Raw genomic sequence first — 23,553 nt, 5'->3', positions numbered from 1 at the left:
GTTAAAAATGATAAATTGAAATGATAAATGCAGAAACTAATCTGTAATATCAATTTAACTAAAATATTTCCTAAATATATTTTTATAATCGTTAAAAGTTTTCAAATAAGTAGCTTAAAATAAATTACAATAACAATAGTTAAAAATAACTCTATATAAATGGTTATATTGCTACCTTTAAAATAAAAAAAATTGTTTGATGTTTTAAATAATTACAATGAGAAAAATTAAAATGTTAAGCAAATAAATTTTAAAAAATTAAATAACAATAACAACAATTATAAATAACATTAAACCTTATATTATATTTAATTTTATTCATGAGTAACTTGCGGGTAGAGGTCATTCAAAAGATTGAGATTATGCAGTTTTAATAGATGTATATATTATCATATATTCAAAATAATCAATATATTATATCAACTTAGTATAGAAATTATTATATCAAATTTAACAACAACATTATTGTTATAGTTAAAAAAAACATATATTTGTAAATATTTCAACTATATAAATGCTTCTGCGCAACGCACGAACATTCGCCTAGTAATATTGATGAAATTGGAGTAGGCGGGAAACCAAAAGGCAGGAGAATATGAAGAGGACACATGACATTTAAAGGTATTAAAAAATTAACGCGTGACAATTTAGGATTCATTTATTAGAAGAGGAGATACGGAAACTACAATATACTGTGGAGGTATAAGCATACTTGTTTGGTGGGCATACATAATTAGGGATGGAAATTTCACCCAACCCGGTGGGGAACTCGGTTGACCCGCCCCAATTGGGGACAGGTATTCCCCGCCAAAACGGGTACCGGGTACGGGTCTGGGGATCCCCATTATGCTAAAAGCGGGGATGGGGCTGGGGCCGGGTATAACACTCCCCAACCTGCCCCGCCCCCACTTTGATGACAATATATATATATATATATATATATATATATATATATATATATATATATATATATATATATATATATATATATATATATATATATATATATATACTAGACGAATGCCCGCGCGTTGCGCAGAAACACCTATATAGTTGAAGTCTTTACAAATATATGATTTTTTAAATATAACAATAACGTTGTTGTTAAATTTGATATAATAATTTGTATATACTAAATTGATATAATATATTGATTATTTTGAATTATATGATAATATATACATTTATTATAACTTCATAATCTCAATCGTTTGAATGTCTTCTACCCGCGAGTTACACATGAATAAAATTAAATATAATATATGATTTGATGTTATTTATAGTTGTTTTTATTGTTAATTAATTTTTTAAAATTTATTTGCTTAATGTTTTAGTTTCTATCATTATAATTATTTAAAACATCAAACATTGTTTTTTTTTTTTTTAAATTTTTATTTTAAAGCTAACAATATAATCATTTATATAGAGTTGTTTTCAACTATTGTTATTGTAAGTTATTTTAGGCTACTTATTTAGAAACTTTTAATGATTATAAAAATATATTTAAGAAATATTTTAGTTAAATTGAAATTACAATTTAGTTTTTGCTTTTATCACTACAATTTATCACTTTTAACTATTTACAAAATATTCTTTAGTTTTTTTAAATGGAACTGAAATTTATATTTGAGTTGACATTGTAATGCGCAGAAACACCTATATAGTTGAAGTCTTTACAAATATATATTTTTTTAAAAATATAACACTAACGTTGTTGTTAAATTTGATATAGTAATTCGTATATTAATTTGATATAATATATTGACTATTTTGAATTATATGATAATATATAAATCTATTATAACGTTATAATCTCAATCGTTTGAATGACTTCTACTCGCGAGTTACACATCAATTAAATTAAATATTATATATGGTTTAATATTATTTATAGTTGTTATTTTTAACTAATTTTTTAAAATTTATTAGCTTAATGTTCTAATTTCTATCATTATATTTATTTAAAAATCAAACATTATTTTTTGATTTAAAAGGTAACAATATAATCATATATATATATATATATATATATATATATATATATATATATATATATATATATATAGTTATTTTTAACTATTATTATTATAAGTTATTTTAAGCTACTTATTTGAAAATTTTTAACGATTATATAAATATATTTAGGAAATATTTTAGTTAAACTGATATTACAATTTAGTTTTTGCATTTATCACTATAATTTATCACTTTTAACTATTTACAAAATATTATTTGGTGTTTTTAGTGCAACTGAAACTTATATTTGAGTTGACACTATAATGTTATATTTAAAATAACAATTTAAGTATTTTGTTCAAACTGTTCAAAAATTGTAGCTTTAAACTGATAATGGTTTAAATGCAACAACATTTTAAATCTAATAAATTAAGTATAATATGTTAAGATTTAAAGACATAACTTTATAAATTGAAGTAAAGATATTATTTTAAAATTGAAATTTAGTATATTTATGATTACACTTTAGGTTTAATATTTATTTAACATTATTAACCAACTTTTAATCATAATCATTATTAGAAAGACAGTTTATCACTTTTAACTATTTCTAAAATAATCTTTGGGTTGTTTAAGTTAAATAAAATATATATTAAGTTGAGCCTATAATGTTATATTTTAATTAATAATTGAAGTATTTTATACAAATTGTTCAAAAATTATACCTTTAAAACGATAATGGTTTACATCAAACGATATATTAAAACTAATAAATTATGTATAATATGTTAAAAGTTAAAAAACATAATTTTATAAGTATAATTAAAGATATTATTTTAATATTGAAATTTAGTTTATATATGAATACACTTTAGATTTGATATTTATTTAACCTAATTAGCAATTTTATAATTATTATTATAAAGAAATTGAAAAGTCATGTGAGTTTCAAGTGAATGTGGTGAAAGGAAAAAAGAATGGGGGGTTTCAAATGCATAATATTCAATAAAAAATGTTAGTTTTATAAGTATGTATGATATATATATATATATATATATATATATATATATATATATATATATATAGTATTACTATAACGATCATTTATTGAATTTGAATTAAGTCCACTAAAATGAATTGATCTATATTAAACCATCAGAGATAGAGTCCATATACCAAATTATGTTCCCAATTCCAAGAGTTCATCAATCGTCACTCTGCTCAACGGCCTGTATACCAAATCATCACTTTTCGTTTTGATGTTTGTTAAATTTTATGATTGATGTAAACCGAATATGATTATGGAATATGGTTTTTATCACTTATTAGTTTTTTTTTTTAAGTTGAGTTTATTATGTTGAAAGATTAGGAATGAGCCGGGGATGGCCGGGTAAAAGCCCAAAATACAAAGGGGAGGAGATTTCATTCCCCGCATCCATCGGGGATGAGGACAAGATTAGACAATCGGGGATGAGGACAGAGATGGTCAACCCCGCCCCAAACCCGCCCCAAACCCGCCCCATTTCCATCCCTACACATAATGCCTTCACACATTTCGTTAAACTTATTCGACAACAATGACATGAAAGATTGTTTTGTTTTTTTTAAGAGGAGAGATGAAAATAAAATGCAATTTGCTTTTTAACCATACACATCCATTTTACATTTCTATTTATGGAAATTTTATTGGGCCTTTTGTGCATCCATACAAGAGTAGTTAAAGGGCAAGGGGTAACATCTTATTCTTGCCCGAACAAATAAACAATACAGGAGTCAGGAGTCCTTAGTCTGCGCGTCGTCTTCGTCAGTCTCCCCCTTGCACTATAGTTGGCGACGATAGATCCTTGTTCAGTTCATGTTTTAGGGTAGAAATAACAGAAATACATCTGAATTTTACAATCTGTTTTGATTACGGCAATTAGATTTTGATTTAGGGTTCGATGTCCTTCATGCATCACTTGATCCGTTTCCTCCCCTTAATTTCCCTGCTGCTGCTGGTAAGTTTAAACAAATCTCATTTCATATTCCTTTACTCTTATCGATTACTTGCTAGTTGCTACGTCAATTCGATCTGTAGTGAAATTCATTTATTTTGATGATCAATTTTCGTGGGATTTCCATGTTCCGAGATTATCGATCATATGTCTCCTAACCTAGTTCGTAAAGAAGTTGTACGCATTCAAAAGATCGAATTTCGATTTCGCAGTTGGTATGCAATCTTCCGGTCAAGTTGTAAGCAGTGAGTAGGCGGAAAATATTGGTGCTAGATTAATAGCTATGTCCTTGACAATAATCAAAAGTCACTTATAATTGGCTACTTGCTTGTTAGGTTGTTAGGAATTTGAACACCAAAAAGAATCCATATGGTTGAAGATAATAGCATAGGATACTGACATTGATAGGGGGAAGTACAAACAATTTTAATGTTAAGTGTTATACACCCTTGGGTTGGCGACTAGTTTCCATTTTCTTAGTCCACTTTCTTATATCTACAAAATTTAAGGATGCATGGAGTTATAAGTGGTAGAGTTAAGCACCTATTGTCATTATATTCAGTGGGATCTTTTTTCCCTGTCCTTTAGAACAAGTAGCAAAAACAACAAATTGGAACCATGCAATGCATAAATAACTTTGAGTTGAAGCTACCCTTCTCATTGTGTGTCTCTTATGAATTATCAGTCATTTGCTACACAAAAGTGCTCTTGGTGTGAATTTCATTTTTATGGTCAATTTTTATTCTTATGATATATTTTTAGGTTCATCCTTATACCCCTCCCCCTTCTCAATTTTGTTCCTCCTTTTCTCCCCTAGCATGATATCACAACTTGTTACTGGCTTATTGCATATTTAGCTAGATTTTAGCCAGTGATGCTTGATGCAGGAAACACCAAATCAACTTAATAATCACTCATTTTGTTTATATGAGGACAATGGTCATAATACCCAATTTTCTTTGAAAAATTATGTGTAACAATTGTATATTGATAGTTGCTTTATCTACCCTTTATACTAGTTAATAGCAGGCAGATCATATGGAGAGAATCGTAAAACTGGGAGATCATCAGTATTTTCATTGTTTAATCTCAAAGAGAGGAGTAAGTTCTGGAGCGAAGCTGTCATAAGAAGTGGTATGCATTCATCTTTTTTTCTTCTTCTATTAGCACATGAATTTGTCTTTTGAAAAATTTGTTTCTATAGTTAACTCTTTTGATGTCTTCTCATTGCATGATTACATCTAATTGGTACTTGCAGATTTTGATGATTTGGAGACCACAGTTGAAGAATCGAGTGTTCTTAATTACACCAAGGCAGGTACTCATTTTCTTTCTTTTCTCTAACTTTTCTAAGATTAGTGATTATGATATTGCTTATCACTTTTCCAAATATAAAAATTCATTATGTTATAACTTATGTAACAAAAAAGCATGACCTTTGTTTCATTATTTCAGGGAACATTGCCAATTATCTACAGATTTTAGAAGTTGAACATATGTATCTTCCAGTTCCTGTGAATTTCTTCTTTATAGGATTTGAAGGGAGTGGGAACCAAGGTATATAACATAGCATTTGATTTTTTCAGTTTATCTGCCTTTAGTGACTTAATTCTTGGAGTTTGAACTAATTTAGTGTGCTCATGGGAACTTTTTTATTTTTTTGACATTGATACAGTCTTTAAGCTACACACAGATGAACTTGAGAGATGGTTTACAAAAATTGATCATATATTTGAACACACTAGGATTCCACAAGATGTAGATGTTCTTGCTCCATTCTACAAAAACAGGGTAGATAGAGATCATCATCATCATCATCTTCCTCTTGTTAGTCACCTAAATTACAAGTAATGTCTCTTACTCATTTTCCCTTTATTTTCTGTTTATTGTTTTTTGTTATTTACTAGCAATACATATTCTCATATACTCCTGCAGCTTCTCTGTTCATGCTATCCAGATGGGCGAAAAAGTCAATTCCATTTTTGAGCATGCTATTGCTGTCCTCTCTCGTAAGGATGATGTTAATCATACCAGGTAGATTACAGAGGACACCCCTCAACCTTGGAGACATTACACATTACCCCCTGTAGTTCTAAATTGTTCTCCAATGTTTGTTTATATAGTGATTTTTGACATAAATACTTTTTTTTTTGAAGGGATGAGCGACTTTGGCAAGTGGATGTGGATATGATGGATGTTTTGTTCACAAGCCTTGTGGAATATCTTGACCTTGAAAATGCATATAATATTTTCATAATGAACCCTAAACGTGATGCAAAGAGAGGTAAATATGGCTATAGGTACGTATTTAGTTAGGAAATTAAATTCTAAGCTTTTCTAGTTTGATAACAAATATCTTTATATGGGGTTATGTATCTACTTTTTGAACGAATGATAACAAAAGTTGCTTATTTTTTTTATTCAAATTTGGTGAAATTGAAGATGAAAATTGAGACTTAACTCTTAACATAATGATGATAAAACTATGCTAATCATTTGGCTGCATCTTGTGTGCACTCATGGACATGCTTTTAGTTGATATATATATATTTTTTATAAAATTTTGCAGGAGAGGATTGTCAGAGAGTGAAATAAATTTTCTTAAACAGGTACTTTTCTTTACCTTATAGCTTTAAAAGGTATATCTTTTCTTGACCTTTGTCATATGATCTCATTTACCTTTTATAATACTTAATATTTTATTGGATAAACAATTAAACATGCACAATGCACACACTACATTGCTTCTTAATTCGTATATTTACAGTTTTGACCCTAGATATTCTTCCACACAGGATAAGAGTTTACAAGACAAAATCCTTAGGGCAGGAAGCACAACAGATAATACTCTTGGTGTGTAATAATTTTATGTTACTCTTTTAATATTCTCAATACAGATATATTACTACTTAAATTTAATCATAATTAATTTAAATATTCTAAAAAACAACTTTATGGTGACAGCTATGGACAAAATCAAGAGACCATTGTACGAAAAGCATCCAATGGCAAAATTTTCCTGGACAATAACAGAAGAAACTGACACGGTTAGTATACCTCAAATAAGTCAAAAAGTCAAACCCACATTTTTCTCTACAAACCAGTTTACATAATTACATCAGTTATGCTATCTGTTAACATCTTGTTTTTTATTATAATAACTTCAGATAGAATGGTATAATAGTTGCCTAAATGCTTTGAACAATGTTGAGAGGCAATATCAAGAGAAAGACGTGGCTGATATTATTCAATCAAAAGTTATCCAGGTTTATCATCTACAATAATATAAGTAAATATTAAATTTTTAAAAATGTCACATTACCTGAAGAATATATATATATAATAATGTTTGAAGCTGTTGAATGGGAAAAATGAAGACATGAAGCTTCAATGGGCAAAGGATCTGAAATCTGGTGATTTTAGTGGTCTCCATGCTGAATGTCTTACAGATACATGGATTGGAAAAGACAGGTATATGTATATATATGTATATGTATATGTATATGTATATGTATATGTATATGTATATGTATATGTATATATGACTGATTATCTGTTGAATGTCAGGTGGGCTTTTATTGATTTGAGTGCAGGTCCTTTTTCATGGGGACCTGCTGTTGGTGGAGAAGGTGTGCGTACAGAGTTGAGCTTACCAAATGTGGAAAAGACAATTGGTGCAGTTGCAGGTATTATTAGGTTTAATTATTTCCAAAAATAAATAGATTTTCTTAAAATGTATTTATTAAGCCAAATAAGCAACCTCATGATTAACTTAAAACCAATGGTAGAAGTAATTGGAAACACAAAAGTTAAGACTTATAAAGGGCTCATAGAACATGGTTAAATGAGGGGAGAGTTTATATGTGTTCATTGCATTTGTATCATTTTCTATAAGTCAAATAAATAGTTATTTACAATTTAGATTTGTAACAGTTTTTAAATAAACAATCATTTGTTATTTATTCAACATCACTTTTGAAGAGAAGGGTAGAATGGTCATTTACTCACATTCATACGGTTTAGATATCATTTCCATAAATCATGCTGTTCAAAAACTAATAAACACATTCCTGAAGTCTTATGAGCTATAGCATTTGTCTTTGTTATTATGCTTATTTACCAATTTTGCCCTTTGTTGGTATCAGAAATTACTGAAGAAGAGGCTGAAGATCACTTGCAAGATGCAATTCAGGAGAAGTTTGCTGCATTTGGGGATGTATGTATTCTAACTACAATACAATCTTATCAAATATCATATCCTTCATTTTAGAGAACATTAATAACAAACAAAGGAGCATTAAAAATACAAAAAATGAAAACAAAAAGACAATTCTCTCCTTATTATCATATGCCTAATATATTCTGTACTTCAATTTTCCAGAAAGATCATCAAGCAATAGATATCCTTTTAGCAGAGATCGATATATATGAGCTTTTTGCTTTCAAACATTGTTGGGGAAGAAGAGTGAAACTTGCTCTTTGTGAAGGTAATTTTTTTTTTCCTTCTTCTTAATGTATTATCCTCTATATTCTTGATATTTTCCCACTTTTTAAATCTTTTATCAAATGTTCACTTTTGGATACAGAGCTTGATGAGAGAATGCGTGACCTAAAATCAGAGCTCCAGTCTTTTGAAAATGATGAATCCGTTGAAATCCATAAACAAAAAGCTATAGATGCTTTAAAACGAATGGAAAGCTGGAATTTGTTTACTGATGATACTTATCAGGTATACTAAATTTATAATTATTCTAGACTAATTTACAGATTTGGTCCCTGTACTTAGTTGATCTTTTCGTTTAGTTCCAAAAACAAATCGGTCCTTATTTCACCGTTTCACAACGCTTTTGGTCCCTCACATTATAAATGGACGTTAAAAAAACTTGTAAAATGACCATTATGCCCCTGTATTGTATATTTTTAGTGATTTATGTTGTTCTCTTTCAGGACTTACATAATTACACAGTTGCACGTGATACTTTCCTTGCACACATGGGTGCAACATTGTGGGGCTCAATGCGCCACATCATCTCACCTTCCATTGCTGATGGGGCTTTTCATCATTATGAGAAAATCTCCTTCCAGTTATTTTTCATCACACAGGAGGTAAAAAAAAAATACAATATATGTTCATAACATGAAAACATATTATAATATTATTGCTGAGTCATTATTATTATTATTATTTTGTTTTCCATATGCAGAAAGTGAGGCATATCAAGTATTTACCTGTGGATATTAAAGCTATCATGGATGGGCTTTCCTCTTTACTTTTACCTTCTCAGAAACCAATATTCAGTCAACAAATGTATCTTCAGTTCACCTTTATCAATGTTAATTTCTCATCTTTTTGATGATGATAAAGATACGAAGGGCATTCATGTCTTTTCCACTTTTTGCATAATGATATCCAGGTTACCACTTTCTGAGGACCCCGCTTTGGCAATGGCCTTTTCAGTAGCTAGAAGAGCAGCTGCTGTTCCTATGTTACTTGTTAATGGAACATTCCGGAGAAACATCAGATCATATCTTGATTCTTCTCTTCTACAACATCAGTTACAAAGACTCAGTGATCATGCTTCTCTTAAAGGTTCCCATTTTTTTATATCTCAAATTTTTTTAATACAGAATCTAGGTTTTTGAAATTAGTATACTTATGAGATGAAATTTTGAGATGAAAATTGCAGGATCACATGCTCAAAGTAGGTCTACATTAGAAGTTCCAATTTTTTGGTTTATTCATGGTGAACCTTTATTAGTGGACAAACATTATCAAGCAAAGGCGCTTTCAGATATGGTTATTGTTGTTCAATCTGAGTCATCATCATGGGAAAGTCATCTACAGTGCAATGGGAAATCTTTGTTGTGGGATTTAAGGAGGCCTATAAAAGCTGCTATGGCTGCTGTTTCTGAACATATTGCTGGATTGCTTCCCCTTCAACTTGTTTATAGTCAAGCCCACGAAAATGCAATTGAGGTATTTATTTATTTCATATGTTTTTGCACTTTTTAAAGCACCATACTTGTGGGAGTGGGACCCACCTGCTAAAATACGGGTAAAAAATTACATGGCAGGACTGGATATGGTCAGTTGGATGCAACCCGTTTTCAGTGACATCTCAAGGGTGGCATATCTCACAGTTTCATTCAGATACAATTGCTAGAAGCTATATGCTTACAACTCTTGAGGAATCTATTCACCAAGTTAACTCAGCAATTCATCGTTTACTCATGGAACGTACTTGTATCCTCCTATTCCTTCCACACCATTAAATGCTTCTAGAAAAAGGATTGAATTAAGAGAGTATAGTTTATTTTGTCCCTAAGTTATAATGTTAATCTTATCTACAAAAAAGTTTTTTTTTTTTTTTTGTGCTACTTAACGTAACAAATGGCAGCTGAACAAAGTTTCAAGGCCTTTCAAGTACACGAGAGACAATTGGTGGACAAGTATAATTATGTTGTTAGCCGATGGAAAAGAGTAAGTTACACTACCCTTGTTTTTTTTTCATAGTAATAATAATGATAATACAAACCCTAAACCCTAAACCTTTTTTAGGGTTTAGGGTTTTATTTCGAGAGGGAGATTGATATAAATATTTATATCTTAATTCTACAGATTTCTACAGTAGCCGGAGAACTACGCTATGTGGATGCGTTGAGACTCTTGACTAGTCTCGAAGAGGCTTCCAAAGGGTTAGTTAGTCATTTCACTCACTTTTATGATTTTTATTTTTTTCTACTTTCAGAAAAAAAATAACAAGAAATGAAAGTAGGATTCTAAATACATAATAAAAGAAAAAGTACATTGCTATTTCTTGAATTTAAGGTAACGTGATGGAAAATATATATATGAATGTTATGTAGATTTGTGGAGTATGTGAACAGTACAATATCCAGCATGCACCAGATTCATTGCACAAAGCAGAGAAAGGTGAAGGTGGAGTTAGACCTCACCACCATTCCTGCTTTCTCAGTTGTCCTATTTGTTCTATGGTTTGTATTAAAGCCAAGGCGACCAAAGGCCAAGGTCAACTGAGTTGACTTTTTGTTTACTTTTCATTGTTCTCGTTTGTTATAGAGATTGGAAGAGGAAATAGTTCAGACTTTAGACTCATCATGTAATTTTGTTGCTACAAACTCAATACAAGTGATTTTTTTTTTAATTCTTATTTTACTCATTTTTTTTTTACCATCAACAAAAGTCCTTTTTAGTGGTACATCTTTGACACAGACACAGTGTTTGAGTCTTGTGTGGTGTGGATTGTGGAATACCATTTCCAAATTGATTGGCCTTTTTGTGGGCACCTAAAATTTCTGTATTTGATTTACATATTTATGATGCTCTTTTGTATTGGGTTGGGTTTGGTTCATGTTGAGTTCTATGGATTGGGCTACATGTGTATATGGGATGATGTGCTTTAGATTTACATCTTGTACTATGCTTATTGGATTGCGATTTGCTAAAAAATAGACAATTGCAAAAATGGTCCCTATGGTTTCTTATTTTATGTGGTTATGGTTCAAACGTTTGAAAAGTTGCAGATTTGGTCCCTTTCAACAAGTTTTATTGTAGTTTTAGTCCCTTATCCGTTAAGTTTAACTGGTTGGCTGTTAACTGTTTTAAAATGACAATTTTACCCTTAGGGACCATTTTCGCAGTTTTGTCTTTTACCATACCATAAGGATCATTTTTGCATACATTTTTTATTTTATTTTATTGAAGTATTATATATTAATAAATATTATTTTTAATATATAATATTATATATTAATAAATATTGTTTTATTGGATTATTAATTTATTATAGTTGATTTTTTTTTTTAATTTTTTTGTTAGAGTAATTCTTTTTATTGAGTTATTATATATCAATACATATAATTTTTAATATATAATATTTATATCATAATAAATATATTATTAGATTATTAATCTCTTTTAGTTAATATTTTTAATTTTTTTTAAAATTATTTTTATTGGATTATTTAAATTATTATTTTCTTCATATACTAAATATTGTTTTATTGGATTATTATTTTATTTTATTTAATTCTTTTTAAAAAAACAATCGTCGAAGTAATTATTTTTTATTGAATTATTATATATCAATAAATATAGTTTTTAATATATAATATTTATATCATAATAAATATTATATTATTGGATTATTATTATCTTTTAGTTAGTTTTTGTAATTTTTTTAACTATTTTTTATTAGATTATTACTTTTAATTTATTATTTTCTTCATATACTAAATATTATTTTATTGGATTATTAATTTATTTTTAATTATAATAATAGTTCTTGTTAATTTTATTGGTTTGGACTACAAAGTCATGGGATACGCAAAACCGTCGTCTCTCATCATCGAAATCGTTAGGATCGCTGTCAAACACTTTCATTTCATATAGTTTATAATGAGAAACCATAGGGAAAATACCACCACCATCACTTTGTCACCATTACCACTTCTAAATGTTATAAGGGGTTTGTTGCGCATTATGTGAGATATGAAGGATTCCAGTGGATTATGAAGAGGTTGTCGCAGGTGGCTACCAACAACGCTAGGTGAAATAGGGTAGGGTATCTATTGAACCTCCAATGAAGGTGTTTGGAGGTGATCCTACCAATTTTTGACGATGATAAGCGGCACTTTTATGCATTTCGGCGACTTTATAGTGAAACTAATAAAATTAAAAACAATTAATAGTAGAGTAAATTACTGAAATCGTCCCTGTGGTTGGGTCAAAATTTCACGTATGGTCCCTAACTTTTTTTTGCACTAGGATCGTCCCTGTGGTTTGATTTTGTTGCGTTTTTCGTCCCTATGGTTTGGTAAAAATTGCATGTTTGGTCCCTAACTTTATGTATGTAAGGGACAAAAATTGCAACAAAATTAAACCAAAGGGACGAAAAACGCAACAAAATCAAACCACAGGGACGATCCGAGTGCAAAAAAAAGTTAGGGACCAAACGTGCAATTTTGACCAAACCACAGGGACGATTTCAGTAATTTACTCTTAATAGTATACATTAAAAATAAAATAATAATCCAATAAGATAAAATTTATTATATTAAAAAAATAATAAATTAAAAGTAATATTTCAACATATTAATAATTCAAAAAAAAAAAAAAAACAAATTACAAAAATTAATAATCCAATAATGTATTATTTATTATGATGTAAATATTATATATTAAAAATAATATTTGTTGATATATAATAATCTAATAAAAAAAATTGCTCCAACAAAAAAAATTATAAAAAGAATCAACTAAAAGAAATTAATAATCCAATAAAATAATGTTTTGTAATATATAATAATCCCATAATATAATATTTATTATGATATAAATATTATATATTAAAAACTATATGTGCTAATATATAATAATTCAATAAAAAGAATTACTTTGACAAAAAAATTAAAAAAAATATAATTAACTAAAATAAATTAATAATCCAATAAAACAACATTTAGTATATGAAGAAAATAATTAATTAAAAGTAATAATACAATAAAAAATAATTAAAAATTACAAAAATTAACTAAAAAATTGATAATCCAATAATATAATATTTATTATGATATAAATATTATATATTAAAAACTATATGTATTGATATATAATAATTCAATAAAAAAGAATTACTCCAACAGTTTTAAAACAAAATCAACTAAAATAAATTAATAATCCAATAAAAAGTATTTATTAATATATAATATTATATATTAAAAATAATATCTTAATATATAATACTTCATTAAAATAAAAAAGAATGTATGCAGAAATGGTCCTTATAATATAGTAAAAGACAAAACTACGAAAATGGTCTCTGGGGTTAAAATTGTCATTTTAAGGAAGTTAACGGATGAGGGACTAAAACTGTCACAACTAGAAATTTTGTGTCTTGTAATCACTACACTCAAGTAAAACGTAGAATCAAAAACTTAAGAGCATGTATGATACTTACTCTATGACAACAAAACTTCAATCCAATACACCATACAAGTACTACAAATAGTCAACAAGCAATTGGAAACCCTAGAAGTTCTTGTTAGGTCCATTTTGGGCTAGGACTCCCTTATTGGACTCATTGGACCAATAAGCTTCCAATTTGACTATCATGAGATTAGAACCTTTAAATGGGCTCTAATTGGACCCACATTCATTTATTTCAACATTTTGGGCCATATTGGGCCTATAATGAAATAAATTAAATATTATGAACCATAATTAACCTAAACTAGCCAAACAAAGTATAAAAATCATATTTATATTTTTTTAGGCCAAAAATCATCCAACCTAACTATAATATGGGCTTAGGGGCATTAAAGCCCAATAATCTCCTTTTCCTTCCAAAATCTTGGCCCAAAGCCCAAATCCAAGAAGTGAAGAGTTGACTTAAGCCTTGCCACCTCACTTATACCTCACATACCTCCATGCATGGACCAACATGCATCTAGGATTGTCAACTCAACTCTCTCTCTCTCTCTCTCTCTCTCTCTCTCTCTTCTCTTCTTCTTGATCTCGGCCGAAAGCACCCACACACACACACTTCCATCACTTTTTACTTATCAAACACTCTCAAGAACACCCTCACCTCTCTTCACTAAATTTTCGAGATTTAAGGGCATTTCAAGGAGATTTTTCACAAGAATCACCATCCAAGGTAAGTTTATACTTAAATCTATGATCTAGGTTCCTTGATTTATCAAACATCTCTTCTTAACTCATAAGAAATCATGATCTTGGATCCTAGAATCACCTCAAAGTCTAGATCTTCATCAAAGTGTGCTAGGGCCGAAAATCACCTCATTTTCTTCCATCTTTTCTCCAAAACCGAAACCACACCCAAAGGTGAGCTTCATACCCCCTATTTTTCGGTTTTTATAAGTTTTGTGGGGGGGGGGGGAATACAAACAAATGTGTAGATCTATGAGTATATGTATGCTTTGTATGATTTCTATGTTTGTTTACATGTTCTTATGTGATTATGGTGTTGAAACTAGTCAAAAAGTCCTTAAAATCGAGATTTGCATTAGGATGTATGAAACAAGTGTTAAAAAATATTATTACACACAAATCAATTCTAGAAAAATAACCAAGTTGGTTAATATGAACTCATTGGGCTAAAAATCCCATTTTTGGACTCAAAATGTTGAAAATATAAAGTTAAAGGGCCCAAAATGACAAAATACAAATTCTGATGGATGAAATGAGTCAAAACAGTTTCAATAAGGTATTTTTCTGGAAATATTCTCTTTGAAGGATTAAATGTGAAAATTTTAAGCATAATGGGCCAAAAATGAATTTTTCGGCCCAATAAAGCCCAATATGTGAGATTTTCAAATTAGAGGGGCTGAAACTGTGATTTTCTGTAAAACAGGGGACTACTAGTGCTCCAAGTCCATTTCAAGGGTTAAAAATGCTTTTCATATTTAAAAGGGACAAAAAATGCAAAAATTTTCTATTTTGGGCCAAAAGTGTAAAAACTGCGAACATAAGGGTTTCAGCCGAGAAAAATTTCATTTGGTGGACTAAAACTGTTTTTCAAATAACTTTGGGCTGAAAAATAACTTTTCTACAAGTTTTGATACTAAAGTGTCAAGAAAAATGGTTTGAGGACTAAAATAGAAATTTATTTTATACAAAGGGTTAAATGTGTAAATTATCCAAAAGAAAGGGGCTGCAATAATGAAACATCCTAATGTTTTAAATAATAAATCCGTCATGATGAAATACTAGCACCTCGACGATCGGCAAATTATAATACACCTTCAACACCAAAATCGTTATCAAACGAATTGATTCGGTCTCGAATCAATAGTGAATCCGAAATTACTAACACGTCGAAACTTCAATACACACGCGGAAATTTCGGGAAGTCAATACACACGTGAGAATACACCAGACGTCGATACACCGTCTTTGGGCCCAAAAGTTTCAAATCGTGTTTGTTGGGCCTAGCTAGCCCAATGGCATGATCTTTAGGCCCGAAGGAAACTCGCTTACATGTAGTTGGGTCTTATATGAACTAATTTCGTATAAAATGACTTTTACAGGCTTTGTGCTGTTGGACCCCAAGGGCCCTCTGGTGCTGCTAGTAAAGTCGAGAATTCACCAAATGCGAGTCGGGCTAAGGGCCCTTCGCATTCACGATAGCCTTGAACGACTTACGGAAAATATTGGGACTTCGCACCCTCTTTTCCTCCTCGGTTGTGGGGCTACATGAAGTCCGGGTGTTTGGATTAAGTGAATAGTGCGAGCGACGCCTAAGGGATCGTTTGTATGGTTGTAAACTAGTCATTTTCATTAATGTGTGTTTATAACAATTCACAATCCATAATTAATTCAACGTCACCGGGACTCAACGAATACACCCGTCGTAACGAAATAACAAGATATAAATCATTTGATGCAAAGTATTAGGAAAACATCGGGTTTTCCTAGGGTTTTCAATTAATAAACCTACGAGTTACATACCGAGTTTTACAAATTGTACTTTTACATTTATAGAAACAAACAAGCATACTTACGGATCTTCACACTTTTTATACTAAGTTCTTTTCAGAAAATATCAGATTTTCTGGTGATTTTCAAAACAATACAAACCACTATGAGTATATGAGTATATGTATGCTTTGTATGATTTCTATGTTTGTTTACATGTTCTTATGTGATTATGGTGTTGAAACTAGTCAAAAAGTCCTTAAAATCGAGATTTGCATTAGGATGTATGAAACAAGTGTTAAAAATATTATTACACACAAATCAATTCTAGAAAAATAACCAAGTTGGTTAATATGAACTCATTGGGCTAAAAATCCCATTTTTGGACTCAAAATGTTGAAAATATAAAGTTAAAGGGCCCAAAATGACAAAATACAAATTCTGATGGATGAAATGAGTCAAAACAGTTTCAATAAGGTATTTTTCTGGAAATATTCTCTTTGAAGGATTAAATGTGAAAATTTTAAGCATAATGGGCCAAAAATGAATTTTTCGGCCCAATAAAGCCCAATATGCGAGATTTTCAAATTAGAGGGGCTGAAACTGTGATTTTCTGTAAAACAGGGGACTACTAGTGCTCCAAGTCCATTTCAAGGGTTAAAAATGCTTTTCATATTTAAAAGGGACAAAAAATGCAAAAATTTTCTATTTTGGGCCAAAAGTGTAAAAACTGCGAACATAAGGGTTTCAGCCGAGAAAAATTTCATTTGGTGGACTAAAACTGTTTTTCAAATAACTTTGGGCTGAAAAATAACTTTTCTACAAGTTTTGATACTAAAGTGTCAAGAAAAATGGTTTGAGGACTAAAATAGAAATTTATTTTATACAAAGGGTTAAATGTGTAAATTATCCAAAAGAAAGGGGCTGCAATAATGAAACATCCTAATGTTTTAAATAATAAATCCGTCATGATGAAATACTAGCACCTCGACGATCGGCAAATTATAATACACCTTCAACACCAAAATCGTTATCAAACGAATTGATTCGGTCTCGAATCAATAGTGAATCCGAAATTACTAACACGTCGAAACTTCAATACACACGCGGAAATTTCGGGAAGTCAATACACACGTGAGAATACACCAGACGTCGATACACCGTCTTTGGGCCCAAAAGTTTCAAATCGTGTTTGTTGGGCCTAGCTAGCCCAATGGCATGATCTTTAGGCCCGAAGGAAACTCGCTTACATGTAGTTGGGTCTTATATGAACTAATTTCGTATAAAAGGACTTTTACAGGCTTTGTGCTGTTGGACCCCAAGGGCCCTCTGGTGCTGCTAGTAAAGTCGAGAATTCACCAAATGCGAGTCGGGCTAAGGGCCCTTCGCATTCACGATAGCCTTGAACGACTTACGGAAAATATTGGGACTTCGCACCCTCTTTTCCTCCTCGGTTGTGGGGCTACATGAAGTCCGGGTGTTTGGATTAAGTGAATAGTGCGAGCGACGCCTAAGGGATCGTTTGTATGGTTGTAAACTAGTCATTTTCATTAATGTGTGTTTATAACAATTCACAATCCATAATTAATCCAACGTCACCGGGACTCAACGAATACACCCGTCGTAACGAAATAACAAGATATAAATCATTTGATGCAAAGTATTAGGAAAACATCGGGTTTTCCTAGGGTTTTCAATTAATAAACCTACGAGTTACATACCGAGTTTTACAAATTGTACTTTTACATTTATAGAAACAAACAAGCATACTTACGGATCTTCACACTTTTTATACTAAGTTCTTTTCAGAAAATATCAGATTTTCTGGTGATTTTCAAAACAATACAAACCACTATGAGTATATGAGTATATGTATGCTTTGTATGATTTCTATGTTTGTTTACATGTTCTTATGTGATTATGGTGTTGAAACTAGTCAAAAAGTCCTTAAAATCGAGATTTGCATTAGGATGTATGAAACAAGTGTTAAAAATATTATTACACACAAATCAATTCTAGAAAAATAACCAAGTTGGTTAATATGAACTCATTGGGCTAAAAATCCCATTTTTGGACTCAAAATGTTGAAAATATAAAGTTAAAGGGCCCAAAATGACAAAATACAAATTCTGATGGATGAAATGAGTCAAAACAGTTTCAATAAGGTATTTTTCTGGAAATATTCTCTTTGAAGGATTAAATGTGAAAATTTTAAGCATAATGGGCCAAAAATGAATTTTTCGGCCCAATAAAGCCCAATATGCGAGATTTTCAAATTAGAGGGGCTGAAACTGTGATTTTCTGTAAAACAGGGGACTACTAGTGCTCCAAGTCCATTTCAAGGGTTAAAAATGCTTTTCATATTTAAAAGGGACAAAAAATGCAAAAATTTTCTATTTTGGGCCAAAAGTGTAAAAACTGCGAACATAAGGGTTTCAGCCGAGAAAAATTTCATTTGGTGGACTAAAACTGTTTTTCAAATAACTTTGGGCTGAAAAATAACTTTTCTACAAGTTTTGATACTAAAGTGTCAAGAAAAATGGTTTGAGGACTAAAATAGAAATTTATTTTATACAAAGGGTTAAATGTGTAAATTATCCAAAAGAAAGGGGCTGCAATAATGAAACATCCTAATGTTTTAAATAATAAATCCGTCATGATGAAATACTAGCACCTCGACGATCGGCAAATTATAATACACCTTCAACACCAAAATCGTTATCAAACGAATTGATTCGGTCTCGAATCAATAGTGAATCCGAAATTACTAACACGTCGAAACTTCAATACACACGCGGAAATTTCGGGAAGTCAATACACACGTGAGAATACACCAGACGTCGATACACCGTCTTTGGGCCCAAAAGTTTCAAATCGTGTTTGTTGGGCCTAGCTAGCCCAATGGCATGATCTTTAGGCCCGAAGGAAACTCGCTTACATGTAGTTGGGTCTTATATGAACTAATTTCGTATAAAAGGACTTTTACAGGCTTTGTGCTGTTGGACCCCAAGGGCCCTCTGGTGCTGCTAGTAAAGTCGAGAATTCACCAAATGCGAGTCGGGCTAAGGGCCCTTCGCATTCACGATAGCCTTGAACGACTTACGGAAAATATTGGGACTTCGCACCCTCTTTTCCTCCTCGGTTGTGGGGCTACATGAAGTCCGGGTGTTTGGATTAAGTGAATAGTGCGAGCGACGCCTAAGGGATCGTTTGTATGGTTGTAAACTAGTCATTTTCATTAATGTGTGTTTATAACAATTCACAATCCATAATTAATCCAACGTCACCGGGACTCAACGAATACACCCGTCGTAACGAAATAACAAGATATAAATCATTTGATGCAAAGTATTAGGAAAACATCGGGTTTTCCTAGGGTTTTCAATTAATAAACCTACGAGTTACATACCGAGTTTTACAAATTGTACTTTTACATTTATAGAAACAAACAAGCATACTTACGGATCTTCACACTTTTTATACTAAGTTCTTTTCAGAAAATATCAGATTTTCTGGTGATTTTCAAAACAATACAAACCACTATGAGTATATGAGTATATGTATGCTTTGTATGATTTCTATGTTTGTTTACATGTTCTTATGTGATTATGGTGTTGAAACTAGTCAAAAAGTCCTTAAAATCGAGATTTGCATTAGGATGTATGAAACAAGTGTTAAAAATATTATTACACACAAATCAATTCTAGAAAAATAACCAAGTTGGTTAATATGAACTCATTGGGCTAAAAATCCCATTTTTGGACTCAAAATGTTGAAAATATAAAGTTAAAGGGCCCAAAATGACAAAATACAAATTCTGATGGATGAAATGAGTCAAAACAGTTTCAATAAGGTATTTTTCTGGAAATATTCTCTTTGAAGGATTAAATGTGAAAATTTTAAGCATAATGGGCCAAAAATGAATTTTTCGGCCCAATAAAGCCCAATATGCGAGATTTTCAAATTAGAGGGGCTGAAACTGTGATTTTCTGTAAAACAGGGGACTACTAGTGCTCCAAGTCCATTTCAAGGGTTAAAAATGCTTTTCATATTTAAAAGGGACAAAAAATGCAAAAATTTTCTATTTTGGGCCAAAAGTGTAAAAACTGCGAACATAAGGGTTTCAGCCGAGAAAAATTTCATTTGGTGGACTAAAACTGTTTTTCAAATAACTTTGGGCTGAAAAATAACTTTTCTACAAGTTTTGATACTAAAGTGTCAAGAAAAATGGTTTGAGGACTAAAATAGAAATTTATTTTATACAAAGGGTTAAATGTGTAAATTATCCAAAAGAAAGGGGCTGCAATAATGAAACATCCTAATGTTTTAAATAATAAATCCGTCATGATGAAATACTAGCACCTCGACGATCGGCAAATTATAATACACCTTCAACACCAAAATCGTTATCAAACGAATTGATTCGGTCTCGAATCAATAGTGAATCCGAAATTACTAACACGTCGAAACTTCAATACACACGCGGAAATTTCGGGAAGTCAATACACACGTGAGAATACACCAGACGTCGATACACCGTCTTTGGGCCCAAAAGTTTCAAATCGTGTTTGTTGGGCCTAGCTAGCCCAATGGCATGATCTTTAGGCCCGAAGGAAACTCGCTTACATGTAGTTGGGTCTTATATGAACTAATTTCGTATAAAAGGACTTTTACAGGCTTTGTGCTGTTGGACCCCAAGGGCCCTCTGGTGCTGCTAGTAAAGTCGAGAATTCACCAAATGCGAGTCGGGCTAAGGGCCCTTCGCATTCACGATAGCCTTGAACGACTTACGGAAAATATTGGGACTTCGCACCCTCTTTTCCTCCTCGGTTGTGGGGCTACATGAAGTCCGGGTGTTTGGATTAAGTGAATAGTGCGAGCGACGCCTAAGGGATCGTTTGTATGGTTGTAAACTAGTCATTTTCATTAATGTGTGTTTATAACAATTCACAATCCATAATTAATCCAACGTCACCGGGACTCAACGAATACACCCGTCGTAACGAAATAACAAGATATAAATCATTTGATGCAAAGTATTAGGAAAACATCGGGTTTTCCTAGGGTTTTCAATTAATAAACCTACGAGTTACATACCGAGTTTTACAAATTGTACTTTTACATTTATAGAAACAAACAAGCATACTTACGGATCTTCACACTTTTTATACTAAGTTCTTTTCAGAAAATATCGGATTTTCTGGTGATTTTCAAAACAATACAAACCACTATATTTCAAACACTACTTATGAACTCACCAACATTTCATATGTTGACGTTTTTCAAAATACTTGTATTCTCAGGTAACCCGAAAAGGAAAAATGTACTCAATAACGTCTTGCTGTTGTTTTAATTAGTACCAAACAATTTACTTTTGGGCATGTAATATTATGGATCAATGTACTGAATGTAAACGCTACAAGTTGTAATATTCCAATGCTTGGTATTGTATGATGTTATGTTTAATGTATATTCATTGTGATGATATTCAATTGAGTCACAATAGCCCTCGGACGTTTCCGCCGTCTGGTTCGGGGGTGTGACAAAAACCACAACAAAACTTGTTGAAAAGGACCAATCTGCAACTTTTCAAACTTTTGGACCGTAGCCACATAAATGAGAAACCACAGGGACCATTTTTTCAGTTTTGTCTAAAAAATAAGAGCATTTCCAATGTAAACTTGTGATTCGCTAAAAAATAAAAGCATTTTTAATGGTTAACCTATGTTATAGTTTAAAATAATTGTCATCTCATCGTACTATTAATTTTGACATATAAATAAATGATTTTTCCAATAGTTAAGCTAATATATCTAAAATGTTTTATAAAACCTTTTATTTAATATTTTTTTAGACACAAATCATATCTTAATATGAAAAATATAAAATACATAAAATACAACTATATCAAGTCTTTATTTATATACATCAAATATGAAGACTTATTAAGCTTTAGTTATAAAAATAAGATCAAAATATTGAAAATATTATATAGTAGTTATAAAATAAAATATGTTTAAAGTAGAAAGGGTTAAATGTATAATATATTATATGACCATTCATTAAATATTTAGTGATCAAAATGAACATACAAATAATTATTTGACAAAATTGTAAGAATGACCCTTATGTTATGTCCAAAAATGCTACATTTGGCCAAACAGATTTAGAATAGCACAAATAGTCTAAAAATTTTCATTTTGCTGCGTTTTTAGTCCAAAACAGTTTAAAAATTCTAAAAATGACGAATTTGCCCTTTTTCATTTGTTTTTTTTCTTTTCTTTTTGTTATTTAATTATTTTCTAACTAAAAAAAATATAAAAAATAAAAGAAAATCTCTTTCTCTTTCTCTCTCTCTCTCTCTCTCTCTCATCACCCTATACCATCCACACAAACACCACCGCCCAACACCACCTTCAATTATGTAACAACGTAAATTTTCAAACAAAATTTTCATTTCAAAATAAAGTGTTTTCATTCAAAACAAGGCATAAACATTCCATGTGTCATAACAGAATACAAATCATATGAATCCCAAGATCACAAAACATCTATCAGTGTGTACAGATCATGCCGGCGCCTTCCCACGGTCCTCGCTAGTACCTGCAACACATACACAACAACTGTAAGCATAATTGCTTAGTGAGTTCCCCAAAATACAACTTACGCACATACGCCTTTCCAGGCCCTGACCTTCCGGTCCATGTGTCTCAGGGGACTTCCGTCCCTGCTGGGTAAACCTTCCGGTCCTACCCACGCCAACCTTACGGTCCACATCACAACGCCTTCCGGCCCATAACATAATCGCCTTCCGGCCCTTAACATAATGCCTTCCGGCCCACATAACATAATCGCCTTCCGGCCCTTAACATAATGCCTTCCGGCCCACATAACATACATAGCACGTATAACAATTAACTTATCACATATAACACATATATCTCATATCATATCCGACCTTCCGGTCACACAGTCAAACCCTTCCGGGTACAGTATAGTGAGAAGACTCACCTCGTAAATATCGAAAGCTAGCAAATCCCGAAGTCACTCGTGCTCGATCCGCCGAGCTACAATCTCCCTATAACATCATACATCTCTTATTAACACTTTTATCTTCTAAGTTTGACTATCCCTAAGAAGTCA

At 31.2% G+C, this 23,553-nt stretch overlaps 1 protein-coding gene across 2 annotated transcripts; it reads left to right on the top strand.

The window, feature by feature from the left end:
• The first annotated feature begins 3,690 nt into the window (after positions 1–3,690).
• LOC111889483 (uncharacterized) lies at positions 3,691–11,116 on the top strand. 2 transcript variants are annotated; one of them, XM_023885629.2, is made up of 24 exons: positions 3,691–3,953; positions 4,970–5,084; positions 5,209–5,264; positions 5,406–5,507; positions 5,626–5,797; positions 5,886–5,984; positions 6,107–6,250; positions 6,520–6,559; positions 6,746–6,803; positions 6,915–6,997; positions 7,118–7,216; positions 7,306–7,421; positions 7,518–7,636; positions 8,096–8,166; positions 8,332–8,437; positions 8,537–8,679; positions 8,898–9,056; positions 9,155–9,258; positions 9,365–9,540; positions 9,638–9,927; positions 10,026–10,194; positions 10,349–10,431; positions 10,570–10,646; positions 10,818–11,116. In XM_023885629.2, the coding sequence occupies exons 4-24, from the start codon at positions 5,447–5,449 to the stop codon at positions 10,987–10,989; spliced, it is 2,541 nt and encodes an 846-aa protein (XP_023741397.1). In that variant the 5' UTR covers positions 3,691–3,953; positions 4,970–5,084; positions 5,209–5,264; positions 5,406–5,446; the 3' UTR covers positions 10,990–11,116. The 2 variants fall into 2 exon arrangements, with proteins under 2 accessions (XP_023741397.1, XP_023741396.1); XM_023885628.2 differs by having other exon boundaries at positions 5,209–5,268.
• Positions 11,117–23,553: the final 12,437 nt, after the last annotated feature.

The sequence above is a fragment of the Lactuca sativa genome, chromosome 5, assembly GCF_002870075.4.
Source record: "Lactuca sativa cultivar Salinas chromosome 5, Lsat_Salinas_v11, whole genome shotgun sequence".
Taxonomy (NCBI): Eukaryota; Viridiplantae; Streptophyta; class Magnoliopsida; order Asterales; family Asteraceae; genus Lactuca; species Lactuca sativa.
This window is presented reverse-complemented; position numbering and strand designations above follow the sequence as displayed.

Excerpts from the sequence above, each read along its gene's own strand:
- LOC111889483 (XM_023885628.2), top strand. The coding sequence starts at position 3,897 with ATGTCCTTCATGCATCACTTGATCCGTTTCCTCCCCTTAATTTCCCTG. Across the intron at positions 5,798-5,885 it reads GTTAGTCACCTAAATTACAA|CTTCTCTGTTCATGCTATCC; the intron begins GTAATGTCTCTT and ends ATACTCCTGCAG. Across the intron at positions 8,438-8,536 it reads GAAACTTGCTCTTTGTGAAG|AGCTTGATGAGAGAATGCGT; the intron begins GTAATTTTTTTT and ends TTTTGGATACAG.